At 53.9% G+C, this 25,755-nt stretch overlaps 1 protein-coding gene across 6 annotated transcripts in view; it reads left to right on the top strand.

Annotated features, from left to right (window-relative positions):
- ERI3 (ERI1 exoribonuclease family member 3) overlaps positions 1-22,785 on the top strand; it is a 97,053-nt gene extending 74,268 nt beyond the window's left edge. For all 6 annotated transcript variants that reach the window (XM_072343366.1, XM_072343368.1, XM_072343369.1 and 3 more), the window contains exon 8: positions 21,224-22,785. In XM_072343366.1, the coding sequence (XP_072199467.1) occupies positions 21,224-21,306 (83 nt within the window). In that variant the 3' untranslated portion in view covers positions 21,307-22,785. The remainder of the gene's footprint in view (positions 1-21,223) is intronic.
- The last annotated feature ends 2,970 nt before the right edge of the window (positions 22,786-25,755 follow it).

Here is a 25,755-nt window from a genome sequence, read left to right as displayed (position 1 = left end):
CTGCTTTTTGTCCACCTCTCACTTCAGTCTCAGTCCCCGCTGGCTCTGGGAGCAGTGCAGGCATAGATTCCATCCTTCAGCTCTCAGCAGAGGCAATGCTTTGCCAGTGCGGTGCCCATCGTCCTCGTGCCAGGGATGCTGGTGGCTTGAGCTGAGCAAAGAGCTGGGAGCTGCCCCAGGGCCGCTGCCATGGACCGAACGGCACTGCCTTTGCCAGGCAGCCAGAGGCAAAAAGGGAAAAGACTCAGAGTTATATAATTAAAAGAGACTTAAGGAAAAGTAAACAGAAATGTCATCAAATGAGTGGTGTCATTCTGAATTAGCGCTGGTAAAGGTCAGGCAGCTCCAAACAGGTGCCGCGGTGAGGCACTGCACCCGGCCGGCAGAGCGTGCTGCAGGGAGCACAGCGGGACGGGGATGGGGACAGTGGGGTCCCGTGTCCTTTGGGAGGGACAAGGCTCCACCGTGCTGCCCGGTCATGGGCTGTCAGCGTCCAGTCAGAGCACATTAACGTGCTGACATGATTCTAATTAACTACCGTGAGAGGTGTCACAGCTGGAAAAGCAGTGAGCGGAGATGAGCTTTTAAAAAAAGAAAAAAGCAATGTGACAGTCCTCTTTCCTCTTTTTTTTTTTTATTATTTTTCCCCCCTTTCTTTTTCTTTCTTTTTCTTTCCTTTTTTTATTTTTTTTTATTTTTTTTTTTTTTACTCTTGTGTGCTCTCTCCCCTCCATGTGGGAGTGGATCTAAAGATAATTAGGATGTCTGGCTGCCTGGGAACCTGAGCCAGGGCTCTTTTGCTTTCAGTCATTTAAGTTTTTCGACATCTCTCTGAAGGGACTTGGTGGCGCAGTGGATTACTGTGCGCCAGAGTGACAGAACACTCTTCTAATCGTAAACCCTTTTTAGAAAAGATTCTGCTCTCCCTTTTTCCCCAGGAGCAGCGGGGGGTATGTTCTGATCACTGCAGCTCTGTTCCCATACACGCTACAATGGGAAACTCAAGGTCTTTCAGCTGTTTCCTGCAGTTAACAAAGGAGGCACAGAAGAAAGAAAGGAAGGATGATTGAGTGTTTGTGTTGACTGCAGTCACCCCTCCGTCCTACCCAGCCGAAAGTCGATGGCGCTGGGGGCACGGCGCGCTGCTGGCCCCGCTGTGCTGGGGATGTTGCTGGAGCTGGCCCGGCTTTCTGGTAGAGGTGAGATAGTTACAGGGCTGTGGCTGCTTGGGACGAGCCCTGATGCAGTGCCATGTGCTGTGATGCCATGCTCTGCAGTGCCGTGCTGAGTTGTCCCGTGCCAAACCGTTGCTGGCATACTGGGAGAGCAGGAGGGACTGGTGAGGGTGTGTTTTAGGGATGCTCTGTGTTACAAAGCAGCCTGTCCCAACATCAGGAGCTTGCAGACCTGAACTGACCTGCACTACTGAGAGCCCTGTGCGCTGGCTCAGACCCAAAATGCTGTTGGCTGTCTGTCTGTCCTGCAGAACATCCCTCTTATAAGCATTTGTTCTCAAACAGGCGGCATTTGGTGCACCGTGCTGCAGCCTCATGCACTGCAAGACGTGTGGTAGGTGAGAGGCCTGGGAAGAGAATTAACTTTCCAGAGAGCTTTTTCTGTAGAAAGTAGCAACGTAAAACACTGAGTGACATTTTGATTTCCCCGTGGATTCTTTGGTGCCTTAGTGTCTCTCTGCGACATGTCCCAGACGAGGCTGAATGGTGGCTTGTCCTCTCTTACCTGTGAGAGGGGAATTGTTTCCTGTTAATGAACATAAACATCTCAATTAATGGTATGGAAATGTCTTTGAACTTCAAGCTACTTGTTCCCAACCCGCTGTTGGGGACCAGGAGGTGCAGCCTGCCCTGGGACAGTCCTTACTTGGTCTGCAGTATCCTCCTTGCCTCTGCTCCCACTTCCCCATCCCCTTGGGCTTCCAGGAATGAGGGGTGACTCTGGAACACCCCCTGGTCCCGAGGGCAGTGAGCACAGCTCTGTGCCTATCCCTCCTGGTCCTAACGAGAGCCATCACCGAGGTGCGGAGGGATGCCTGCAACCACCCCTCTTCTCCTAATGAGACATGGCTGCGAGGTGCAGAGGGAAGGGGTAGCAGCCAGCCGGAGAGCTGCACCGCAATTTAACAAGTTTCCATTCCCCTGAGTTCCCTGACAAGACCCCCTTCTAAGTCTGTACAGGAATTCATACGAATGGGATAATTAGGATGTTTCAAAGCTGCGACCCTCAGAGGAGTCCTTGGATTAATCTGTTTTTTCCCTTAAAGACATCTGTAACTACAATCTTTGTTTCTCTCCTGTTCTGCCCCCCCCCCGCTTCCCCCCCTTTCCCCTTCTTTTCCCCCCTTGTCTGTCTCTGTATCTCCTGTCAAACCGTTGCAGACGTAAATGACAAAGAAATCAGAAAGAGAGATCAATGCAGTCCAAATTAGCACTCGGAGATAGACTGTGCTGGAGATGTCAGAGCCTGACCCCGGTTGATCTGCCAGCCTCTGCCGCTGATATTATGCAAATTGCATCCATCTGGCAGAGCCCAGCCAAGGACTAATGGGGCAGGGAGGGCTGCGGCCGGGCGCCTTCGGGAAGGGGAGAGCTGGGGGTCTGCAGGGAGGGGGTCCATGGTGGACGGGGGAGATAAGGTGGTGCCTGGGCTCCGAGTGAGCTCCTGGGCGGATTAACAACCAAACTCCAGATAAGAGATAACCAAACTTCATTTCGCTTTTGTATTCCATTCCTTATTGCTGCCCCCCTGCACGAGCAAGTACCAAAAAGAAGGGGAAAAAAGGAGAAGAAGGAGAAAAAAAAAAAACCACCACCACAAGAGCTGGTTCTCGGTGCTCTTGTTTCCTGCACGTCATTACCACTGGTGGCAGTTTGAGGGGAGAGACAAAATCGGGCAAAGAAAGCCCAGGAAAAAAAAGAAAACGGCTGCTTAAAAGGCTGCTGTAATAGGAGCATGGATAATAGAAATCTGAAATTACGGTGATCGCCTTGTTAAGAAGTTTGAAAATACGGCCAGATTGTCTTTAATGAGAGAAATATGGCTGTTAGTTAGTGAAGGAGGAGGGAATGGACCTTGTTTCAAGATCTGTCGCTCGCCCATCAAAGCGGCGCTGGCTGTTTCATTTCAAAATCTTGTTCCTCTGCCTGATATTAAAAATAGTTGTTAAAGGCTTTGACTAGCGAGATGGTTCTCTTTGCCTTCCTGCTTCTCTCCACCTCCCCCAGAAGACTTCGCCGAGAGAGAACTTGTGCTCTGAAAAACGAGGAAGGAGAGAAAGAAAGAGGAAAGTTTCGTGCCTTCGGTGGGCGCATCACATCGCCACGGGGTTGGGCAGCCCCCGGGCAGCAGCCGAAGCCCCACTTTGCCACTTCCCCCTCCCTGGAAGGGAGCTGGGCTGGGTGAGGAGGGCTCTGACAGCAGCCAGCCCTGGCAGCTGCCCCCGTGTCTTGTTAAGAGCTAACGGGTACCTCTGTGCCGCAACGCTCTGACCCGTGACCGTTCCTCGCTCCGGTGCTGACAGTCCCCTCTTTAAGGCAGCCCGGCGGCTCCTACATTATCCCCTGAAATCAAAGGATTGCATTAATTGCCTTAAGGATCGCTGCCCTGTGTCCTGAGTGGCCTCTTTAAGATAACGAACTTGGAGCGTGTTAATAGCTGGCATAACTCAGCGGGACTCAGGGATGAGGTGTGGATAGGGAGGATGCTCCGAGGTGGGGAGGACAGACACCGAGCTATCTAAATCCAGACAGAGCTGTGTTCTTATCCCTCCCTGCCTGCGCACATCCTGCCTCATGGGAAGGATGTGCTCCCACATCTCAGGGCAAAGGCAGAGCTGTACCAGCCCAACTGCTGCCCAGCCCCACTGACTGTGCTCCTTCAAAGCTTTTGGGTGGGCTCAGAGGGATCAACTCTGCCTGAAAACTGCATTTCAGTTCAGTTGGATATTAGGAAAAACATCCTTCTCAGAAAGAGCAGTGATGCAGTGGCACAGCTGCCCAGGGAGGTGGGGGGTCACCGTCCTTAGAGGTGTCCAAGACCTATGGGGATGTGGCACTGAGGGATGTGGGCACGGTGGGGTTGGTTGAAATGGTTGATCTTAGTGATCTTTTCCAACATCAGTGATCTTGTGGTTCTATGATTTCCGTATCGCTCAAACCCTGCAGAGATCCTTAAGGTGGGTGCTGCAGGCCTGGTGGTGCTGGCCGGGAGGGTAGGCAGGGGATAAAATCACAGTCACTGTTGTGGTGGGTGCTTTGGTCCACACTGCTGGCACCAAGCTGCTGTGTCCTGTGTTTCAGTGAGAGCAGGGCATGTGTGGCCCTTCAGGTCAGGCAGTTAACAGAACCATCTTGCATCATTCCCACATGGCTTTGAGTTGACCTTCAAGCATGGAAGAAACCATTGCCAGTGACTTGATGCAAAGCTCACCAGTGATGGATAGCACGTGGCAACCCTCAGTAAGTTTTCCCCATGTAGGCACAGTTTTCCTGCAGTGCACAGCTCCATCCGACTCTGCATTGCCCCATGGTTCCCTGCCTGCCCAGGCACAGTACTGACACAGGGCACACACATCCCCTGCCTGTCCCCACCTGGCCCTGCAGGACCAGGACTGCCACCCCGGGGCCCATCCTGGCTGCATGCAGGGAGCAAAGCAGGAGCACCTCCAGCACCAAGTGCCTGGCACTGAGGTTAGCGGGGCTGTGCCTGCACGCTGTGCATTTACACACGAGAACAAGTGGTGTAGCTTTATCTCCATACCCAGGGGACCCAGAGTTTGGCAGCTGGGCCATCTCCAGCACCCACCAAGCCCCCTGCTCGTGTTCTTCCCCTCCAGAAGTACACGTATAACAACCAAGAGCAGCAGAGGGAGAGAGAAAAAGAGAGACAACGGATTTGCCTCCATGCTCCTGTACAGAGCAGTCTCCTAATGAGAAGAATATGGCTGCTAGTTAGCAGAGGGGTGTGTCCTGTAGGCTAAAATGAGATAGTTAAACTGCACTGATTGAAGGTTGAGGTTAGAGGGCAGCACAATTATGTTCAGGAGATTCAAGGGCTCTGTTTGATGCGGCAGTTCTAAGCTCCCAGCCAGTGTCAGTAGTTTAGCTCAGGGTTTCTTTTTTTTTTTTTTTCCTTTTTTTTTCTTTTTTTTTTTTTTGTGGGCTAAAGACAGGAAGGATAAAACTATGGGAATGAGTTGTTACTATTATTATAAAGTGGTGTGAGGGGTTTTTTTTTTCCCCAACCACCAGTTCACCCCCCCCCCCCCCCCCCTTTTTTTGCTTAACTGTTTCCTGATCATTATTTTTTAAGCTGCTTCAAGGGAAGAAGAGAAGCATCATCCCCTTCCCCCAGAGAGCAGCTCTGGATTTTCTCCCGCACAAGGAAGGTGATTTATTATAGGTTTTTTTTTTTGGTGCCCAGACTTCATCTCAGTTCTCTGACTGCGGATCAGGAAAGCAATTAGCAGTTCAAATTATGCCAAGGCCAAATTCTTTGTCTCAAAATCACGGGTTAAGAGTTGCAAAAGAACCTTAATTGCCTGGTGCTGGACGAGGTGGTGGTTTTTTTTTTTTCCTGAGAGCATTTCCACTGCTTAGGGCTGTTTATGGGGGGATTCTCATGCGTTTCAAAAGCCCAACAGCAGCACAGCCTTTTCCCAGTGCCTGCAGAAGCTTCCAGGCAATGCATGGTGGCCTTCAGCATTCTGCCCTCTCTCCCCACCATCCTGCTTGCTGGCTGCAGATGACCGTACAGCCGAGCTGCTGCCTCCCAGCTATCCCAAGACAGTCCATGTCACCATCCCCTTTCTCTGATGCTCTTCCCTTCATAGAATCATAGAATCACAAGGTTGGAAAGGACCTACAAGATCATGTAGTCTAACCGTCCTTCCATTACCATTGCTACCACAAGCTACTAAACCATATCTCGTAGCTCCTCATCCATACATGAGTGACTCTGGGTATTACCTGCCTGCAGCCTGCATCTCAGCCCCCAGCCTCATCTCCTGCCTGCAGCCTCTATCCAACCACAGAATCTTAAAGGTAGGAAAAGACCTCTGGGTTCATCCAACCCACCCCACCGTGCCCACTGACCACGTCCCTGAGTGCCACGTCCCCACATCTCTCGGACACCTCCATGTATGGTGACCCCACCAGCTCTTTGGGCAGCCTGTGCCACCGCATCACAGACATTTAGGAGAATGATTTTTTCCTAGTATCCAGCCAGAATATCCATCTCCTGCCTGCGCTCTCCAGCTCAGGCCAAGCGTGGCTTCCTTATTCCTCCCCTCACCTGATTCCCAGTACATGGCAGTGTCCCGAGCCCACACTCTGTGTTGCCTTCTGGCCCGAGTGACAGCCTGCTTTATTTACCTTAATGATTCATGTTTTAAATGTTAATTCCTCCCTGAAGAAAATGTCTTTTTCAAGATGAGTTGCCCATCACCAGAGAGAACATGGAGGGCATGTGTGTATCCTCACTGCCCATGAAGACCCCCATCCCTTGCATGCTCCTGGAGCAGGATTGGCTCTGCTGTGGCCCTGGTTGTCCCTGGAAAAGGGTTTGTATCCCTCTGGGGCTGAGTTCTGGGTACATTCCCAAGGGAACATGGCCCCAGGGGGACACGGCCTCAAAGGGATACGGCCCCAGGGGGTACGTGGGCTTGGAGGCGGTCGCTACCGAACAATTTCCAACCTCGGTGGGCTGTGGGGGAGGAACCAGAGATAAATGTTAGCTCATTTCTTAAGTAATTAGTTACCTCCTCATCCCCATGTTGTAATTGTGAACAAGCTGTAATGTTTAATTAGTGTGTAAATGAAACCCCAATTTCATAATGGCTGCGGTGACAGCGCTAAGTGAGACGGGCACAGAAGGGGCCGCATTGTTTCAGCAGGAGATGAAGCTGTCGCCCAGCAAGCCGAGCGTCTCTGGGAGAAAATGGAAATGATAAACGAAGTGAGGCTAATTAGCAAAATCATACAGGCCCCACTGATGGTTCTCATCAAGGGGAGGTAATGAAGCGGGCGGGCCAAGCTGAGGGGGGATTAATTGGAGCCTATTCCACAGGCATGGGCAGAGCAGGCACTGCCGGGAAAGAAACTTCACTGCTTTGCTTCCCTCGTCCTTTGCAGCCGGGCACGGGGAGCAGGGATCTGTCGGGGGGGGACAGTCCTGCCTGAGGGTGTCCTCGTCCCACGCCGTGTAAGAAATGTCCTTTCCACAGCCGCTGGTGCACACCCCTGCGTGTGTCACATTACCTACTGACATTAACTGGAGCACACTGAACCCAGTTCCCATTGCAGTGCTGCCACCCAGATGGGACCCTCCTGTACGGTGCCCAGAGCCCCCCACTGCCTTCCTGCTGAGTAATGAGAGATTTCCGTGCGCCTCCGAGGGCTCTAAAGAGGGGCTGAGCAATATTATTTATTCAGTTGTTTACAGAAACGTTTGATCGGGAATAGTTCTTCACTGCCAGCCTGTTGTGTATTATTCATTGCAATAATCTCTGCAGATTGTGATAAACTGTAACTGCGGCGGGGCAGCGCGGAGCTGGGCTGTGCTGCCACTGCTGCTTGCACCGGCCTCTAAAATATCGGCAGCTGCAATCATAAATCTCAATTTACAAGTGGGGCTATTGCACGGGGAGTTATAGTTATACTAATGATTACTTCTCTGTCTTATTTTTCACGTTGCAACAGAGCAATAAATTTTTAAGAAGAGCCTGGGCAAAGTGTTAGGGAAGCCTGCGTGGTCGGCAGGGAGCAGTGTTCCGTTCTCCTGTGGGAACCAACACCGGCCCCACTTTCAATGAGGTGATGGAGAGCAGGAGGATGGCTCCGTTGGGCCCCACTTCCCAGTGGGGTCAGAGAGGAAGGAGGGCTCTGGCTGGCGGTACTCGTCCCATCGCTGCTCAATGTCTCACCTGGCGTTGTCCCTCTTGGAGGAGCCCCATTGGCACCCCGCAAAGAGCAGCTCTGTTCCCCAGCAGGCAGCTGTGGGATGTGGGGTTCAGCGAGCATTTCCCGAGTGTTTATCACAGCTCCGAGGTCTGTGATGTGAGGCCTCTGATGGATGCCTCCATTCACAGACTTGACATTATGATGTACAGGGAGCCTAGAGACATATAGATTTTCAAAGTGGCCACTTTGAGCATAATTATAAATACCCAACCTCTTTACATAGTGAATTGCTGCCAGGAAAAGAAGGGCCCCAGGAGGGCTAGAATTCTGGCAGCCAGGATTTCTGGAGAAAAGCATCTTGGCGGAGGTTCCCCACCCATTTTGGGGTGCCAGGAGGTGATGGGCGCTGAGGGATGATGCCTCTCCCATCCTGTGCCCCCAGCAGCAGCTCCCTCTTTGCCCCTCATGCTGTCTCGCTGGGGGACATCTCCCAGTCACTTTCTGCAACCCCCCGTCTCCTGCTCATTAGTGCCAGCACGTTGCAGTCTGATCCTAACTGCTTCTGAGTGGCTGCTCCCATTCCAGATCACGGCACAGAACGTGGCACCGGGGAGCTGGGTGCTGCTGGTGGCCGCGTCCCATCCATGGCCCCAGGGACATGAAGGAGGGGAGACCTTCCCCTAGCTCTTCACTTTCAGCCTGCCTTTGGAGCATCCCACTGGGACTCAGGGGTTAGTATTCAGGTGGACAGCAGGTAGCCATCCTGAGGGTCACCATCTGAAAGTCCCGTGGTCTCTTTTTGCCTTACGGAGGTCTCAGCTATGAGAAGAAGGGAGCATGTCCCCCGGCGTGTGATGCACCTTGATGTGGCTCAGGAACACCCCCAACAGCTCTTCACTCTCATTCGCCATGCATGAGACTGTCACCCATGTGGTCACCTTGCAGACGTCAGGAAGCTGGTGATGTTTCCATCCCATTTCCAACCCAGTGCTTATATGAAAGGTGAGGAGTGAGAGGTTAGGGTGTTCTCAGAGTGTTACTGATTCCCTTCCCATGCCAAAGCCAAGCTGGGCACATCTGGGCAGGGTGCCCATGTGGGTAGCAGTGTTTGTCCCCAAGCATCACACCCAGACAGACATCAGTCACTGGTGGTTGGGGCGCGCTGGAATTTTTCAGGGGAAAATGAAGGGGATGTTTGAGGATTTGTGCTCTGTTTGTGAGCAGGGTCTGGAGGAGAGAAGGTCAAAGAAGAAAATTGGAGCTGAATTGAAATCAATGGCAGGTAGAGATTAGAGGATTGCCCCAATTAACTGCAGCACAATGAGGTGAGGCTGGGGGGGACTGCAGACCCCCAGGTTAGGACCTTGCACCAGAGCAGCTTCTGCTCCACAGGGATGCAGTGGCTGTGATGCACAGAGAGCCTGCACTGAGGGCACTGCTGCTGTGTTGGCAAGGGCTGGGGCAGACCTGGGCATTTGGGCTTGGATGAGCCTCACTCCTCACCTGTATCCCAGCTATTTGTCGTCATTTCCTTGTCCTGCTCCCATCCCCCATTCCTCTGGTGTCCCCTCAGCTCTACCAGGCCCACAGTTTCCTCTGGCATTGCCTCTCTCCCAGCTCCTGGTCCCAAAGTTTTCCATCACAGCTGTTTCCTCCTGCCTGTTTCCTGGGGAAGTCGTTGAGCACACATCCCTGCTCCCCACGCAGGTGCTGGGATCGGGTGCCACAGGGGCTGCAGGCAGGGCTGTCCCCAGCGTTGGTGACATTCCATGGGAAATCAATCCCCAACATTCCCAAAATTGCCTTCCCAACAGATTTCAAGGCTTTGTTCCAAAGCATCCGAGCACACACACACACACCGAATACTCTCTGAGCAACACGTAGCTGGAATCTGAGGGAAACAGCAACGTATTTTTCACTCGTGTTCATTGCAATGTGTTAACAGTTTGGGCTGGATATTTCCTGGGGAAAACAAATCAGTGCAAGTCAAGCATCCAGCATGGAAATTCTCTGCAAGCACTGTGCTTTGGAAACACCAGAGTAGGACGGAGCAAGGGGTGCCCCCCACCACCTCACTGTGCACACACGTGCTTGTGGGTTGGGACCTGGTTCCTACAGCCCTGTGCCAACAGAGATCGAGCTCTGCTCTCCCCACAGCCTCGTGCACGTTGTCCATCGCACAAGGAGCGTTAATTAACATTGTGGGAAGATCTTAGGAAAGGTGCAATTTGAATGATCTGGCTCCGCAGTCATTCAGATGCTGAGTTAATTCAATCCTTGCACACAGTGCTCCTACAGATTGTTGGCTTTAAACAAACAGCGGTGACAGATTTGTTGCTGCGGAAATGTGGTCATTAAGTCGGGAGCGCATGTTTGACCTGAAAGCGATTGAGTGATGGATGCAAGTCATTTTAAAGCTGCAGCAGCCAAAAGGATGCTCCTTTTGGAGAGCAATCTTGCATCTGAGGAGTGTAAATAATTTAAACAAACAAGTAAAGTAAGGTGAAAGCACCGCCGTTTGCTGCTCTATCCTATTACAGAGCTCAGTGTGGAGCAGGGCATCTCTCCCAGAGCTGCAGTGGGGAGGTGCAGGGTACCTGCACCAAACAGGGCCAGATCAGTTCCCAGGCTGGGAGCAGGGAGGGAGCCCAGAGCGGTCACGTCGCATGGGTCTGCGCTGTGCACGGCTGGAATCGGCCTTGTAATGAGGCTGGTAGTTACTGTGCATTGGAAGCAGCCACTGCTTAAGCCTCAATATCTCGGCCATTTAATTTAATGGGGTTTTTTAAATACCAAAAGCAATTAAGTTCACATTGTGAGCTAATCGCCTACAAAATTTCATTTCAAAGATGCTCAGACTGTTTGTGAGAGAATTGCCAGAAAGAGACCAAACACGCCGCCGTGCCTGTCCATTTGTCCTTCTGTCCCCTTACCAGACCCAGGCAGACTTTCCTAAAGGAAACCATCCCGTTTCCAGGCTCCCAGGGGACAGGAAGCAATGTGGGGAGGGCAGCACATTGGCATGAATCACTGCTGCCACAGGGCCATGCTGTGCCACTGTATCAGGGTGTGAGTGGTGCCCTAAGCCAGGCACCAAACCTGACCCAAATCCCTGTGCTTCACAACACTCAGCAGATGTCAGCCACCTCTGACCTGGGGACATCCAGAGGGCTTTCCATGCTCTGCTGCATGGAGCTGGGAGCTGAGGGTGTGCCAAACCCTGCCCTGCAGTGACGATGGCGGTGTACCAGAGCCATTGGCAACCTGTGCTTATTGCCCGTGTGAGCCCACAGCACCGAGCTGCTCCCGCAGGCTCTGTCAGGTGGCAGAAGAGCTGGAGGTCTTTGCTGGAGATTGCATGTTCTCCCACACAGACGTGTTACTGAATACGGTGTCATCCCCCTGGAGCAGCCGCCTGTGGGTTTCGTTTCCTGTGCTATTGCGTGAACACGTTGTGGCCGAGCCACCCGTGTGCTGCATGTCCCTGCAGTCAGGTGGGATGAATATGGCTCTGGGTCCCCTTTGGGAAGCCAAACCCCTCTGTTTGCCCCACGGGGTGGTGATTTATGGAATCCTGCATGCTCCCGGTGTGCCCGCTTGCAGCGCTGCTCCGGGATCCACGGTGCGGGGTCAGCGCCTTGCAGGTTTGCTAACCTTGCCCACTTATTAAAAATGGTAAAAGCCTCCCCCAGGACTCGTGAAGTATAGATCCAGAGAGCTCCATATGCTGTTGCCCTTAATGAGATGTCTGCCTGAAGAGCAATAGCAAAACACAGCATCCAGCTCGGGGTCCCTATAGCTAGATGGTCTGGCTGTAAACAGAGCCGTCCGTCTTAATGGGCTATCGTGTAAAAACTTCTCCCAGTCAATAAATCAAAGGGGCTCCATTTATATCGCGTGCTGCCTTCACTATTAGGCTGCTCTGGGTGGCACCTTCTGACGCAGAGCTCCCTGGGTCTGAGAGGCGACACTGGAGCATCTCACAGGCATTTCATTCTGGTGGGGCTGAGCTCAGTGCTAAGGACACTCTGTGCAGGGATAGCATGGCTTGGGATCTCCATCTCCTCTATGATGTGCTCTACACAAGGGCAGGAGCAGGCATACAGAGGCTGCCCCCCAATTGGGATGCACAGGGGGCTCCCACATGCACCCCCCCCAGAGCAGCAGCCCGGTGCAGGTATTTATTTTTCATTCCCTCTGATGCCACCGGAGGGAAGTTCCGCTCCAGCCACCATCCCAGGCAGAGATATTAGTCCTCATTACTAATTAAAGGAAGCAGGAGTAATTGACGGATGGTGGATGGCGGGGGAGCGAGGTGATGAACGGCCCCTGTCCCCGCACCGGGGACGCACGCTGAGCACTACCTGTTAGCTACAAATAAACAAACCTGATAAATAATAAATAGTTGGAGGAGAGTGCCCGAGCATTATTTAAATTAATAGGGATTAGAGGGAGAGAGACCTGAAAGAGCATTCCTCCAGATGAGCTATCCCCGGTCGGGAAGGGGCTCGTTTATTGCGGAGCGGAGCAAATAAGGCGATGGGGAGGATTCGTCACGCGTGCCAGTGCCCTGATGGCGTGGCCATGTGTCCCCTGCCTGTGCCACCCGGGTGCTACCGCAGCCCCATTGGGCACCATTGGCTGTGGTTTGGTCCCAGGCGTGATATCCATGCAGTGGGGGTATGAAGCCCCATGCAGAGCGAGGCTGGGGGAGATGGAGAGGGGCGGCGTCAGCTCGCTGTTCGCTATCACATCTCTTCCATCTTATCGCCACAGTAATTTGATGATAAAAAATAATCCGAGGCTGGAAAGGAAACATGTGTAGTGGCGTAAAGATTGAATGGAGGTGGATTGTGCCCTGGGGCGGTGACTGAGAGATAGAAGGAAATGTCCTTCTGTTTGACATCGTACCGAGACGTGGCACCGTGATGCTGCCCTCTGGGCTCGGGGATGGCACTGGGCTGCTCTGGAGGCACCCAGGGCACTGTGGGCACTGAGTGCTGCCCTTCTCCCCACCACCCAAGTGATGGGTGCCCTGATGGGAGCTGCCCCATCCCACCTGCACCGCTGCACGGGTTGCTCCCTGCTCGCTTCCCCCCCCCCCCCCCTTCCCTTTGGTTATGCTTCACAACTCACTGTATCAGCTGTCAGTAGCCAAATGTCTTTTTTAAGGAGTGGGTTATAGCCACTAATGTACTGAATGCTATTGCGCTGGCTGCAGTTAGTGTTCCACGGCTAAATTACTGTAATTAATGTTCCACGAGAACTGTTTGTAACAGGCGGGAGCCCCCAGTCCAGGCTCTCGGTGCGTTACCTCCATCCCCAGGGAAGGGCTTGGCTAGAAATGGGGTACCCAGAGCTGTCCTCTGTCCCCATGTCCCAGGGCTTTGCATGGGGTCAGAACGGGACTGGGTGATGGGACGCTCCCATAGGAGAGAGCTCCCCAAACCTACAGAGTGCACCATCTGCCCATGGCCAACACCCAGTACAGCTGCCAAAAGCAGCCCCTGAAGCAGCCCCCCCTGCTCCCCTCTGCTGCTGGAGACACAGGGGAAATGTTTTATAGGCACGCACTGAGCGCACGCACACCCCTTGTTTCGCTAAATGCGTTTGCTCAATACCTGCAACAAACAGATTAGCCGGGGCTTTATCAGGGACAAGAGAAGGGAGAGAAATGTGATAATGGTTTTCAGCAAATCCTCGGGCTGTCACAGATTAGAGCGGCCGTGGCAGGGAGCATTATCAGCCCTTTCCTCCTCTCCCCATCTCCTCCCCCTTTGTCTCCTCTCTCCATCGGATTTCTCCAGCCAATCTATTGTAGCGGGAGCTGGGGAGATACACGGAGAAGTCGCTTTCAATCTGATCCACGATTGGTTTTCTCGGCAGCTGATCTGTGTCACGGCATCGATCCGCGAGCCCCGCCGCCCGTCCCCTTGTTGGGCTGGGGAGGGGGGCAAGGGGTGGGGGGAAGGCTGAGCCGGGAGCCACACGGCCATGTGCTGTGGAGCGGGGCTATGCAGTGGTGCCAATGGCTGTGACCTCCATGTGAAGACAAGGGTTGGGAGTGGGAGCCAAGGGACAGGAGCCACTGGGCACAGAGGTGTCTTGGGTACACCTGCAGGTCCCCAAGCACTCCGTGTCCAGTGTCCCCAGACACATGGCTTTTGGTGGCACCTGCCCAGAGCAGGGCTGTATTGGCTCTTCATGCTTCACCCAAGGCATGGTGGGTTGGTGGCTGGGAGGGCAAGAAGGGATATAACAAGTAATGGCCCCAAGTGTGGAAACACTGTTAATAAAGTGTATTTCACTTTTAATTTTGACATATAATGTAATGATCTTTTTTAAGGCCCTATCATATTATCTGCATGACTAGATTATTGAGTCTTCATCATCTCCAGATAAATTTATGACCGGGATGATGCTTGGAATTTATTATCAGTCAATAGAGCTCAATACTGTAACAAGGCGTGTAATAAGATATACATATTTAATGATCCAGAGTAAAACAGCCCTGCTAATGGGCAGGGTGAGCGGGAGGCTGGAGCTTTCCTCTCCATCCCCTGCCCCGCTCCGTGGGACCCATGCAGGAGCATGGGTCTGGTGTCCAGCCCTGTGGCACGGCGGGCCAGGCTGCACCGAGAGCTGCCAGCTCTGCTTTTCCAGCCCTTTGGGATGTTATTAAATTAGTTTCCTAGGACTTTTAATAAGCACTTTTGATGCCTTTGAAGCGCACGGCTTTGTGGGAAGATTACAGTCCCGCATCCATCTCGCTGGGAGAGAAACAATGGCAGCGGGGCTGGCGTTTGATCTCTCCTCCAGAAGGCGAGAGAGGGTTTGCGAGAGACAAAGAGGTGAGCTGGTGATTTGGAGCTAATGTTTAAAAATAGGTAGGTCTCCCTCCAAGATAAAGAGACCTGCCCTTCTCTGTGTAATCGCACGGCTCTGCTCGCCGGACCCGCAGAAGCACGGCTCGCTTTATTTGAAGGATTGGAGTGCAGCGCGGCGGTTTGATTCTGGCCCTTTTAAAGCAATAACTAGGCCATCTGACCGAGCTTTAAAGAGCAGCACAACTTTCCATTAGGACTTGCCGCACAGTCTCAGCAGCTCTGGGATTGCATCCTTGCCTTTTATTTCCTTTCTTTGACATCTCGTGTCACTCACAGGCAGGAACGCTCCTTCACAAACCCGCTCATTACTCCCTTGAAATTTCACCCTAATTAGGGTCCCAATCCCAGCAGGGACATTGGCACCACAGCATGGGGCAGGGGGTGGCAGGGGGGACATGCCATCTGTGTCCCCATAGAGGCACAGTGCCCACGGACACCTGGCTGCCTTCAGTGCGTGGAGAGGAGGCACCAGGGGAGCCCGATTCCCTTTATCTGCGGATAACTACTGCTGCCTTTAACAGCCTGGAATAAACTGGCCATAAATATCGTGATCATAAGTGCTTAGATATGGCAACTTTACACTGAACAGAGGTTTTAACCTTCCCCACGGAGAATATCCAGCTCTATATCATCGACTGTTTCCATTCAGCTGCACGGCCAAAGACGAGCTCTGGGTGAACAGTCCCCACACGCTCCTGTCCCCATACAGAGGAGACAGTTTGGGGACATCTCACGGGGATGGCCACAGCCGTGCCCTGGCTGCCATCTGTGCCCAAGGATTTCCTCTGGCTCTGGTACAGCTTGGGGCTCCTGGAGAGCAGCAGCATCTCACTGGGCTGCTCTCAGCACTGGCCTGCTCTTCCCATTCCCTTCCAGAGCCGTGAACTTATGTAGGAAGTTGACACCCATCCCCAGCCACACCACAATCCCATCCCAGAGCAAAGGGACAGGCTGCATCTTGCTGCGCCTGCCCTGTGCCCCAGCCGTGACTTTATTTTGCACCACGACTTTCAGGCGAGCTGTAAAACACTCGGACGAGTTAAATAATACACGACAGTGTACGGTATAAATTACAGGAAGGCAGTGGTGGAGCGACATTGTATGCTGAATAAATTAAAGGCTGCGTGACTTACAGGCGAGATTGATCTCCTGCCGAGCATTTTGTTTGGTGACGTGCTTGTCATAAGGGAGAACTAATTACCTGCCCGCAGCGCTCAGCTCCGGGCTGGGGATGTGGCACGGGCTGGGCACCCCACGTGCCAAGCTGGCTGCACCACATCTCTGCACTGCTGGCTCCAGGTCCCCTAACAGCATGCTGTGGTTGGTGGGCACGGGTGGGCGGTTGGACTGGATGACATGATTGGTCTTCCCAGCCTTAACGAGTCCATGATTGCCCGGGGCACGGTGCTGGGAGCTGCGGGGCTATGGGGCTGGTCTGGGGCTCCATCCCGGCGGTGCTGCCCCTTATCCCGGCTGGACGGCAGCTCCTTGGGCTGTCTGTCACCCGGCGGGATTATGAGTAGTGAGCGTAATGCATCGGCGTATGAATAGGGTTGTCTGGCTGATGGTGATGTATCGTTTTTCATTACTGCCTCTCAAGCCCTCCCTGCTCCACGTGTGGAAATTCTATTTATTCCCTAATTTGTAAAAATTCCCTCCTTATCTGATACCAATCAGGGAGGGGTAATTGGCTCTCCAGGGCTAGCGGCTGGGGTCCTGATGAAGAGATATGTGTGTCTGCTCCGGCTGTCCAGGCACCCTGCCCTGCTGCACCAGCGACACGGGCCACAATTAATAATGATTTGCAAATGGCAGACAAGCAATAACGCAGAAAGATGTCCAGCCAGCCTCCTGCCCGCCCCTTAATTTCCTTCTGTAATATAAATGGCAAGGGAACAAAAATCCAGCGCTATAAATTCTGGAATTAGTTATTCACCGTAATAAATGGGTGCCTTTTTGGAGCGCGGACCCCCCCCCACACACACACACCCCATCTTCCTCCTCTTCCTCCTCCCCCTCGCCAGCACCTACTTCATTTGAGTCCTAATATGCAAATGCCGTAATTTAACGGGATGGTGAAGTTGATTTTCATGTTAACTTAATTACTTTGATTTATGGCGGGCTGAGATGCAGACACCGCCGCATCATTACGGATCTCCCACCTCTCCCCTCGGCGGTCCCGCTGACCCGCTCCCTCGTCCCCATCCTTCCCACCCCATCCCTTTCCCTTCTCCTTCCCTCCTCTCCTCCCACAAGTTGGGTGTTTTATTAGCTGCCTTTAAGTGGACATAAGTCCTCGCGACAATCGTGTGATGGGGAGGACAAATTCCCCGTCCTGCCTTGTTTAATCGTGCCTGGATAATGGATGTATAATTGACTCATTTGAATGCTTTTGCCTACAGGAGTGCAGAGCATTAAATGTTTGATTGCCTTAATTTCCAAACAGATCATTATCCCCTTCTTACCCGCTCTTAATAAACACTTTATGAGGATTTTTTTCGTAAGGGAAAAAAAATCTCCACTCCTCGTACTTCTCTGAAGTGATAAACTCTAATTAAGTCTAATATTTAAAAATATGGTAATGGCGACTTGTTTGAATAAGTGGCCTGCATTTCCATAATTTCATTATTACGTAAAACACGCTAATTATTTGAAGTGTGCTTATTACTAAAAGAGAAATCTCCTCCTAATAAAGATGAAATTGGCTTTTTCCCTGTATCACTCGGCCCTCCCGGGGCCACTCGCTTTGCCTGGGGACGTTCACAGGGATGCAGGGCGAGTGGAGGTCCTCGGCCACGTCAGAGCTGGGATGTCCCCATCCCCCATCCATCCCCTGCGTTGCACTGAGGCACGGGAGGTGAGCGACCCGGCAGCTGTAGGGTGCCTATGGTGTGGGTGGGATTTGGGACAGGGAAGGGCGCCCCATTCCCCGCACAGGGATGGCAACAGGTAGAGACGGATGGAGCAAGGCACCAATTTTCCCCAAATCCTGAGTGACTCTCCGGTGGGGCGTCCAGGGGAGGCAGTGGGATGAAGTCAATATAAAGCTAATTTCCTTTTCTTCGTGAAGAAATGAGGTGTGTGGCAGTAACGTAATTGCAGATAATGAGGTAAGTTATTCTTAATATTCTGCGCGTCGCTGTCAGCTCCTCATAACACACCTGCCAGCGGCTGGGGCACGCCGACCCCCGCACTGTGCGGGCTGATGGGGCCGTTTGCTGGGGACTGTCCCCAACGTGTCCTTGTCACCGCTGCCACTGTCTGTCCCCAAGCATCCTGCCCTTACCCAGAGCTGAGCTGTGACGCTTGCCAAGGTCACCCTGAGGTGGGACCCGCATCCTGCTGATCCCAGAACTTGGGGGTGTCTGGTCCCTCTAGGGCCACGGGAACTGTGTGGCTGCTGGGTCACGGGGCCACCGGCTGTCAACAGGGGTTGGCAGTGGCCGTGCGTCCCTGTTCCCACTTCGCAGAGAGCTGTTGTACAAAGGGAGCAACGATATTATTCATTAACAGTAATCTGCCATTAGAACATTGACAAATGGCCCCTGGTCTCCTGAGCATCAGTTCTCGTACAGACCATAAAGCATGGGGACAGCTTAAATATGGACCTGCTCAGCTTGGGCCGGGCGGTGATCCGTCTTCCAGCCACAGCACGGGTGCACGGGGCTTGCTCCCGATGGGGACATGGAGGGCGGGCCCCAGTGGTCCCTGTACTGTGCCAAGCAGCGGCAATCCCAGACAGGACATGGGGATGGGGACAGTGCAGAGCTATTGGGGTGAGCTTGGCCTCAGCCATCCCATGCCCACAGTGGGTGACACCAAGACGTGACACGGCACGGTGTGGGACAGCATGGCGCAGCCGCGCTCTGTTTGCCGGGTAACCCCGGGCTGACCCCTTCCTACACAGCGTGCAACACCCCTAAATCAATTGCATCTTATTATTACAATATCAATATACAATATTCCTACAATAACACCATTGATTTTCTACTCAGAGCCTGCACCTAAGTCTGTTTTAAAGAGGAGGGAGTTAATAGTGCCCTCATTAAAAATCTATAGATTACCCCCTGCCCCCAAAAAAGAAAAAGCAGTTTATATTCATTAGGGCTATTGAATATAAAGTAATATGTTTGTGTAGGACATTGGAGTAATGTGATAATCCGTCCGCATATCAGGGAGAAATCCACTTAGCAACCCTGTCAGCTTGACAAGAAAAATGTGCCCATAAAGTCGGGAATACATGGAGGGAGCCGGGGCGCGAGCGGCTGCGCAGAGCAGGGACAGCGGTGCAGGGCTGCCTTCCTCAGTGCTGGGCATGGGGACAGGTGGGCACCCCAGTGCTGTGGAGGTGTCTGTGGAAGGGGCAGTGGGCATGGGAATGTGGGGACACACAGGCTCTGGGGTCGCTGTGAGGTCACACCATTGGGACACAGGGTGAGCGGTGCTGTGCGGGCACTGCAGGGGGCACTGGGTCCTGTTGTGGCTGTGTGCCCCCCCAGGGGGCAGCCAGGCAGCAGGGCTGCCCCTGTCCCCAGCCCCATGTCTACCCCCTTACCCATCTCCATCCCCAGCCCCAGCCCTGCAGCCACCTTTGCGATGGATTAAGCACTGAAAGAGCAGCAAAGCAATCCCGTCCGCGCTCTTTTAGGTTGTCAATTGCCATTTTTGTAATAGAAATTCCTTCCACAAGGTAACGACGGCCAGATTTAGAGGATTTCATATTGCTAATAATTCCCCAAACAGCCATCTGACTGTGTTGTTTTAAAAGCCGCTTAGTTTTTTGCTTTGGAGTTTATGAAAATCTCCCACTCTAATATCCCGAGAGCCAGCCTATAATTGTGTTATTAAATCAATCGGAGCGGATTACATTGTAAAATCAATAGATGGCTGTAATTGCATATTAGAAAGTTGTTCTGCTGTTGTTGATTTTTTTGGTACATGGATAATTATAATAAGCGTGTTTACCTTCGCACTGATTTGGATTGAGGCTCCCAAAATGACTCATGGTGTTGGTGGCCTTTGGGGCTGCCACCCCGCAGGGTGCCCATAGTGGGAGAGAGCTGCCGTGTCCCTGTGCTGTCCCACCAGGCATGGGGTGGAGGGGCTGGGAACATGGGGACACAGCAAAGGGGATGCTGTGAGCAAACCTTGTCCCTGAGCTGTGTGATGGCGAGATCCCCCAGGCAATGCCCTGCATCTCCGAGATGCCCAGTGGCTGCAGAAGGGACAAATGGGGACAGCGCATCTTCCACCCATGGTCTGGGATGCCAGTGCCAGGGGCATCCTCAGCAGCTCCGGGGCTGTGGGATGGAGGTGCCCCCAGCCCATGGCTGTGCCAGGTGAGAGCACTCCTGCCACCAGCACACTGCAGCAGGGTGGCACAGTGACACCGGTCTGGCTGGCGGCACCTGGCAGCGGCACGGCACGGCCACGCAGGGCCTCAATGCGGCACGCGGCACTGTCAGCAGGCAGCCTGCTGTCTCCTAGACAGTGAAATATGGCCACAATTAGCCCGGATACAGTTCAATTATGATAAACAGCGTTTGCACCCTTTAAGCCGTGATTAAAAGGCCTCCTCCCGTTGATAGAGAGACCTAATTTCACATTATTATCGCTGTAGCTTGATTATAAAGCACTCCCTGGATTTACAGTTGGGAGATGGATGTGGAGGCTTCTTTATCATTTACACATCAGTAATGATGCAGCCTTCCCTCCGCCACAACATCCATCCGGCGGCGGCGGGGAGAGGGGGGCTCAGCCCTCACCCCCTCCCCGGGCACCGCTCCCCGCGCCGGCCGGGCCCCGCTGCCACACGCAAGTGGGCAAAGTCACCCTTACGGTAACAGCTTGATAAATGGGAGCGCGGTAATGAAATGGAGACATCAAGGCGTGGGGCGAGGAAGAAAGAGTGGTAATCGGAACGAGTGGAGCTGTCCCGAAACGGAGGGGAGCGGGAAGAAGGATCGCCTCTGTGCCGTGTGCTGTCAAGGGAGAAATTACACATTTACTCTTGCTTTTTCTTAAGGAGACGGCCCTCATAGATCAAAACATGGATTTACAAGCCAATTTTCAACATGAAATATAGACACCAGGAATCAATTTAAGCCCGGCTTCTATTTTAGCAAACGGTGCCTGCGTTTAGTCCCAGGTAAATAACAGCAGCGCCTGCCCCCTCCCCACGCTCCGGCCGTCCCCCAGCACCGCGGCTGCGTGGCGGATGGTGCAGCCTGAGCCCACAGCGGGGACGGCTCTGAGCAGGGCAGCCCCTTTTGCCCCTCTCCTGGTGCGCTCACGGGGCAGTGCGGGCACTGGGCACGTGGGGCCACGGCTGGGAGCTGGAGCCCAGCATGGGGATGCAGCCCAGGCGATGTCTCTGTGCCAGGCCCTCTGTAACCCCATGTCTCTGTGCTCTCTCTGCAGATGACTGTAAGAACATCGCCAACATCATGAAGACACTGGCCCATAGAGGCTTCATCTTCAAGCAGACCTCCAAACCCTTTTGATCCCCAGGGCAGGCCAGGCAGGGCTGCATGCGCCCGGCGCCGGCGAGGCGGGGAGGACGGGCTCTAGCATTCAAACGGCAACCGAGGCCAGAGGAACCGACACAAATCTCAATTCAGCTGTTACTCCAGTAGAGGTTGTATATATGGGAAGGCAAATCTGTGTAGACCTGATGTGACTCCCTCTCTGGGCTGCTCCGGACATTATGCCATGCTAGCGGACAGCCGCGTAGGGCGCTTGCACCACATTTTAGACTTGTAGTTTGTTCTTTTCTTTGGCTCCCAATTTCCGTCCCTCCCTCCGCGTCCCACCCCGTCCTCCCTCTCCCACCCTCCCCGTAGCCACCATGTCCCACGTCCCCGGCATGGGCCGTCCCCGCCTTCCCTTCTTTCTTTTCGCTGGTTTTATGTTTTCAGGCCTTGACGGCTGCTGCAGTGCGTGCCTGCGCCGCGCTCGTAGAGACTCAGCAGTGTCGAGACGGCCCCCACCCTCCCCGCCAGCCCCAGCCTCTCCCCGAGCGCCTTCTTCCCCTCTTTTTGAATCAACACTAACCCCTCTCTGACTCCTGTATGTGACAAACGCAATCCGTCTCTTTATGTTCAAGGTGAAGTGCCTGTATTCTCCGCTGCAGAGCCCCTGGCAGCCCCGGTTGCGGGCTGCGGGGCCCCGGAGGGCTCCCTTCAGTGGGGCAGGGGCCCGGCGGGCGGGTTGGCGGGCAGCAGGAGGGAGGTGACAGCGTGCAGAGCCCCCATCCCGTCCCCGTCCCGTCCCCGTCCCGTCTGCTCGTGCCTCTCGGGGATGGGTGGGATGCCCAGCCCTGCCCCTGCACCACCGACCCGTCCCATCTCCGCCGGGGCCAGGTGTGCCGCAGCACCGCGTCCATTGCCGGCGGTGGACGTGCCAGCGCGCGCTGGCCCCCGACCCACAGGTACCTGGAGCAGGGGATCTGCAAATCGGCCCAGGTCCCCCGGCCCGCTCCCGTCTCGCTCCCCCGGTTCCCATGCTGAGGCTCAGCCCCCGCGTGCCCGCGGTCCCCACACTCCCCGTGCCCCTCGCGGGTCCCCGCGGATGCTCAGCAGCAGCTGGCTTGTTGCCTGAGAGAGTTGCCGAGCGCATCCCCTCCGGCTGGGTGGGTTCACAGTCGGGGGCAGCCACGGGGCAAGCTGAGGGCGTGCATCCCCCAGTGTCATCCAGTGTCACCCAGCCCCGGGGCCCTGCTGAATGGAGCCCTCATCCGGGTGCTGACCTGCAGGGAGGCTGCAGCCCCGGGCCCGTGCGTGCATGGCCTGGAGCAAAGCCGGTGACGGCAGCCAGAAGGGCAATACAGGCACTGAACTTGGCGGTACATGACTGCATGGTGTGTGGTGTTCCAGTTAAACCAACCGATAATGCAAACCCAGCATTTTCATTGTCTAGTTATTCCAATCCTTGCTGTAAATGTGCCACATGAATAAAGTTTGGGGGTAAAGGAGCCCAGGCTGTGTCCGTGTATGTGTGAATGTATGCGGGGAGAAGTGGGCTGAGACGGGGTGTGCTGGGTGAGACATGGCAGCAGGATGGCTGCTGCCCTCCCTGGGGGTACAGCATCCAGCACACCCTTTATGGGTGCCATGTGCAAAAGCAGGCTTTGGGGCTGGGGATGGGAGCACCGCCCCCCTCTCCAGCACAAGTTGCATGAGGTGTCTGTTCCTCTCTCCCACCACTTCCAGGGTGTTTGGAGGCCTGGACAGGCTGCCCGTGTGCTGTGCAGCCCTGCATGGATCAGCCCCAGGGATCCCAGCCCAGCCCAGCTGTGCCCCAGCAGCACCCAGAGCAGGGTGATGCCACCACCAAGCTACCACCGGCATCTGTCACCTCTCCCTGGCCTACAGCCTGGCATGTGGCAACCCGAGCCCCGGCCATCAATCGGGGCCATTGTGAGCAGGCTGCACTGAGCCACCAGCTGTGCAGCACTGTGACACAGAGACACACAGAGACACACTGCTGGCAGGGCACCCCGGCAGCACTGGGGACAACACCGCGTCCCAGTCCCTGCTGGGACCTGCCGAGCAGCTGGAACAAAACAGGCAGCTCCAGAAGGGAAGGGGCTGCCCCAACCCAAGCAAAGGTCACGGGGGCTTTAATGGCTCCCTCTGTGCAGCCCCCAATCAGCTTTATTGAGCTATTTTCGATGGAGTCGTCTAATTAGTTTTCTATGAAAACTAAGAACTTGGCCTTTGCCCTTTACTCCTGCAGGCGAGAATGTGACTCAGAGGACGCTGTCACGGCGGATCGATGGCCAGTTACACTTGAAATGGGGGGCGAGGGGGTGTGCACCCCCACTCTGCATAAGGGGAGTGCATGGCCGGGGCCACCTTGCACCTGCAGTGCCTGAGCCCTGGCCACCATCACTGGTGTCAGCGATGCTGCAGCATATCCAGGATGCTGTAAAACAAGGGGTGAGCGAGCTTCACAGCCAGCCTCAGTTACAGCAGGGAAAGTTTTAGGGCTGAATCCAGGCACACGAGGTAAGATGGAGCCATCCGCACCACACCAATATGGGATCCCAACTGAACCACCCCCTCCGTACCAACAGGCAGAGGCCAGCCCTGCCCCCAAGCACCCCGGAACATACCAGCCATCCTGGCTCTCCTCCTGCAGGTCCCTGTGCTCTGAGCAGCACGAGGTGGGAGGCCCTATGGCCCCGTTCCCGCTGCGTGCCGGGCAGACGGCAAACAGAGGGTGGAATTTGCACGGCTACAAGTTAAATACAACACACACGGGTTTGGTCAGAGCCCCTGGCACGGCTGCCTTCGCGGGATCCGCTTAACGGGGAAATAAAAGGGCCAGAGAACCCACGCGGCAGCGTGAACAGATGCCCTATAAAAATCAAATACGTGGTAATCAATGGGACCAAAAGGTACCTTTAAAAACAAAAACCCACCCTGGAAACAAAGGAGCCGGGCTTTGTGGCTTTCCTGGGAGGGCTGCGGAATTAATGGGGAAGAGCACGTGTGTTTGATAATCTTTATATGGCAAAAGACCCATCTTTCAACTATGTCACAAATTCATATTAATCACCTTCCTATTGCCTTCTGTGGCGCTGCTATTCCAGTCGCCTCGAGCAAAATTGGGAACTGTCTGGTTAAAAACAATGTTTTACATTATAATTTACAAGAGCCTACAAGTCTAGTTTCTTTTAATGGAAAGAGCGATTAAACAACAACAAAAAGAGTGGAATATATATACACCCTGGTATATATACACTATATATATATATTAAAATATATATATATATATAAAAGACAGATATTGTAACTCCATCTGGAAAGAGAGAATGTTTGATCTTAACAATGTAACTTCTAGCTTTCAAACAGGCTCAGAAAACAAGAAGTCAGCAGGAGTTCAGATAAAGGAAGCTTAAAAGTCAAATAATTCTGACTCTGAACCCGAGACTTCTTAGACTCAAGGTCTTTTCCTTTACCCATTAATGGGCTGACTTGTGAGCTCGGGAACAAAGTGCTGCAATGTGAGCATTTCTGAGAGTCACTCATTACAGATCACTGAGCGGAGTCTGAGTTGCGGAAATCAAAGGATCCAATCTGGAGTAACTGGCTGAACTTCTGCTTGGAACTAATTTGTTCCGAGTTCGGCTCACCTTTCACCTCCCGAAGGCCCCGAGCACAGTCCTACCGGGGTCAGCGCCGGGGGGATCCTGGCTCGGCTTTAATGGTCAGCGCCGGCACCGCAGCCCCTAGGAGGGGGGGATGTCAGCTGCAGAAGGGATGAGGTGGCCGTGGCCAGGCAGCACAATGCAGGATTCCTGCTGGCACCGGACACCAGGACATCGCTCCTAAGGGGACAAAGCAATGGCAGCACTGCCACGAGGGAGGGATGGGGACAGCCTGCATCTCAGGAGTCTGGTGTGCCTTCACACAGCCCTGCCGACACCTGGGAAGGAATTGAGGCTTGTGGGGCAGGATACGGAAGGTGGGGCTCACGGTCCTGTTCCTTGCTTTGCCACTCGCTGCCTCCAACATCTGGAGCAAGATACTCCTCTCTGGGGAACCAAAGCTGACTTTGGGGGAGCAGCTGGCTGGGAACTGAACTAATCCGTGCTTAATACAACATGTGGAGTGCCGTGGATGGGCAGCACAAAGGGGTTCTCTAACTTGGAGGAATCTGTAAGCAGGGAGATTATGCGACTCCCCCTGAGGCAGCTCAGTGGCAAAGCACAGGCTGGAGCTCAACACCAGGTTGGCACATCCAGCTTAAACCCCCGCAGCAGCCCCAGCAAGGGGCAGAGCGTCACCAACAAACAGGGCTGCAGGAGGGAGGCGGCATCGTGCTGCTGAGCAGGCAGGCCAGGAATGCCCCGACACAACTCCTGCTCAACAAACAGCTGTCTGCTTGCACCACTGGCACTGCTAACCCAGCGCTGTACTGGGAGACACCTGTGTGCATCCTGACAG

Source organism: Excalfactoria chinensis, chromosome 8, assembly GCF_039878825.1.
Source record: "Excalfactoria chinensis isolate bCotChi1 chromosome 8, bCotChi1.hap2, whole genome shotgun sequence".
In the NCBI taxonomy this organism is placed as follows: Eukaryota; Metazoa; Chordata; class Aves; order Galliformes; family Phasianidae; genus Excalfactoria; species Excalfactoria chinensis.
The sequence above is the reverse complement of the archived record's forward strand: the minus strand, read 5'-3'. Positions and strand labels throughout refer to the sequence as shown.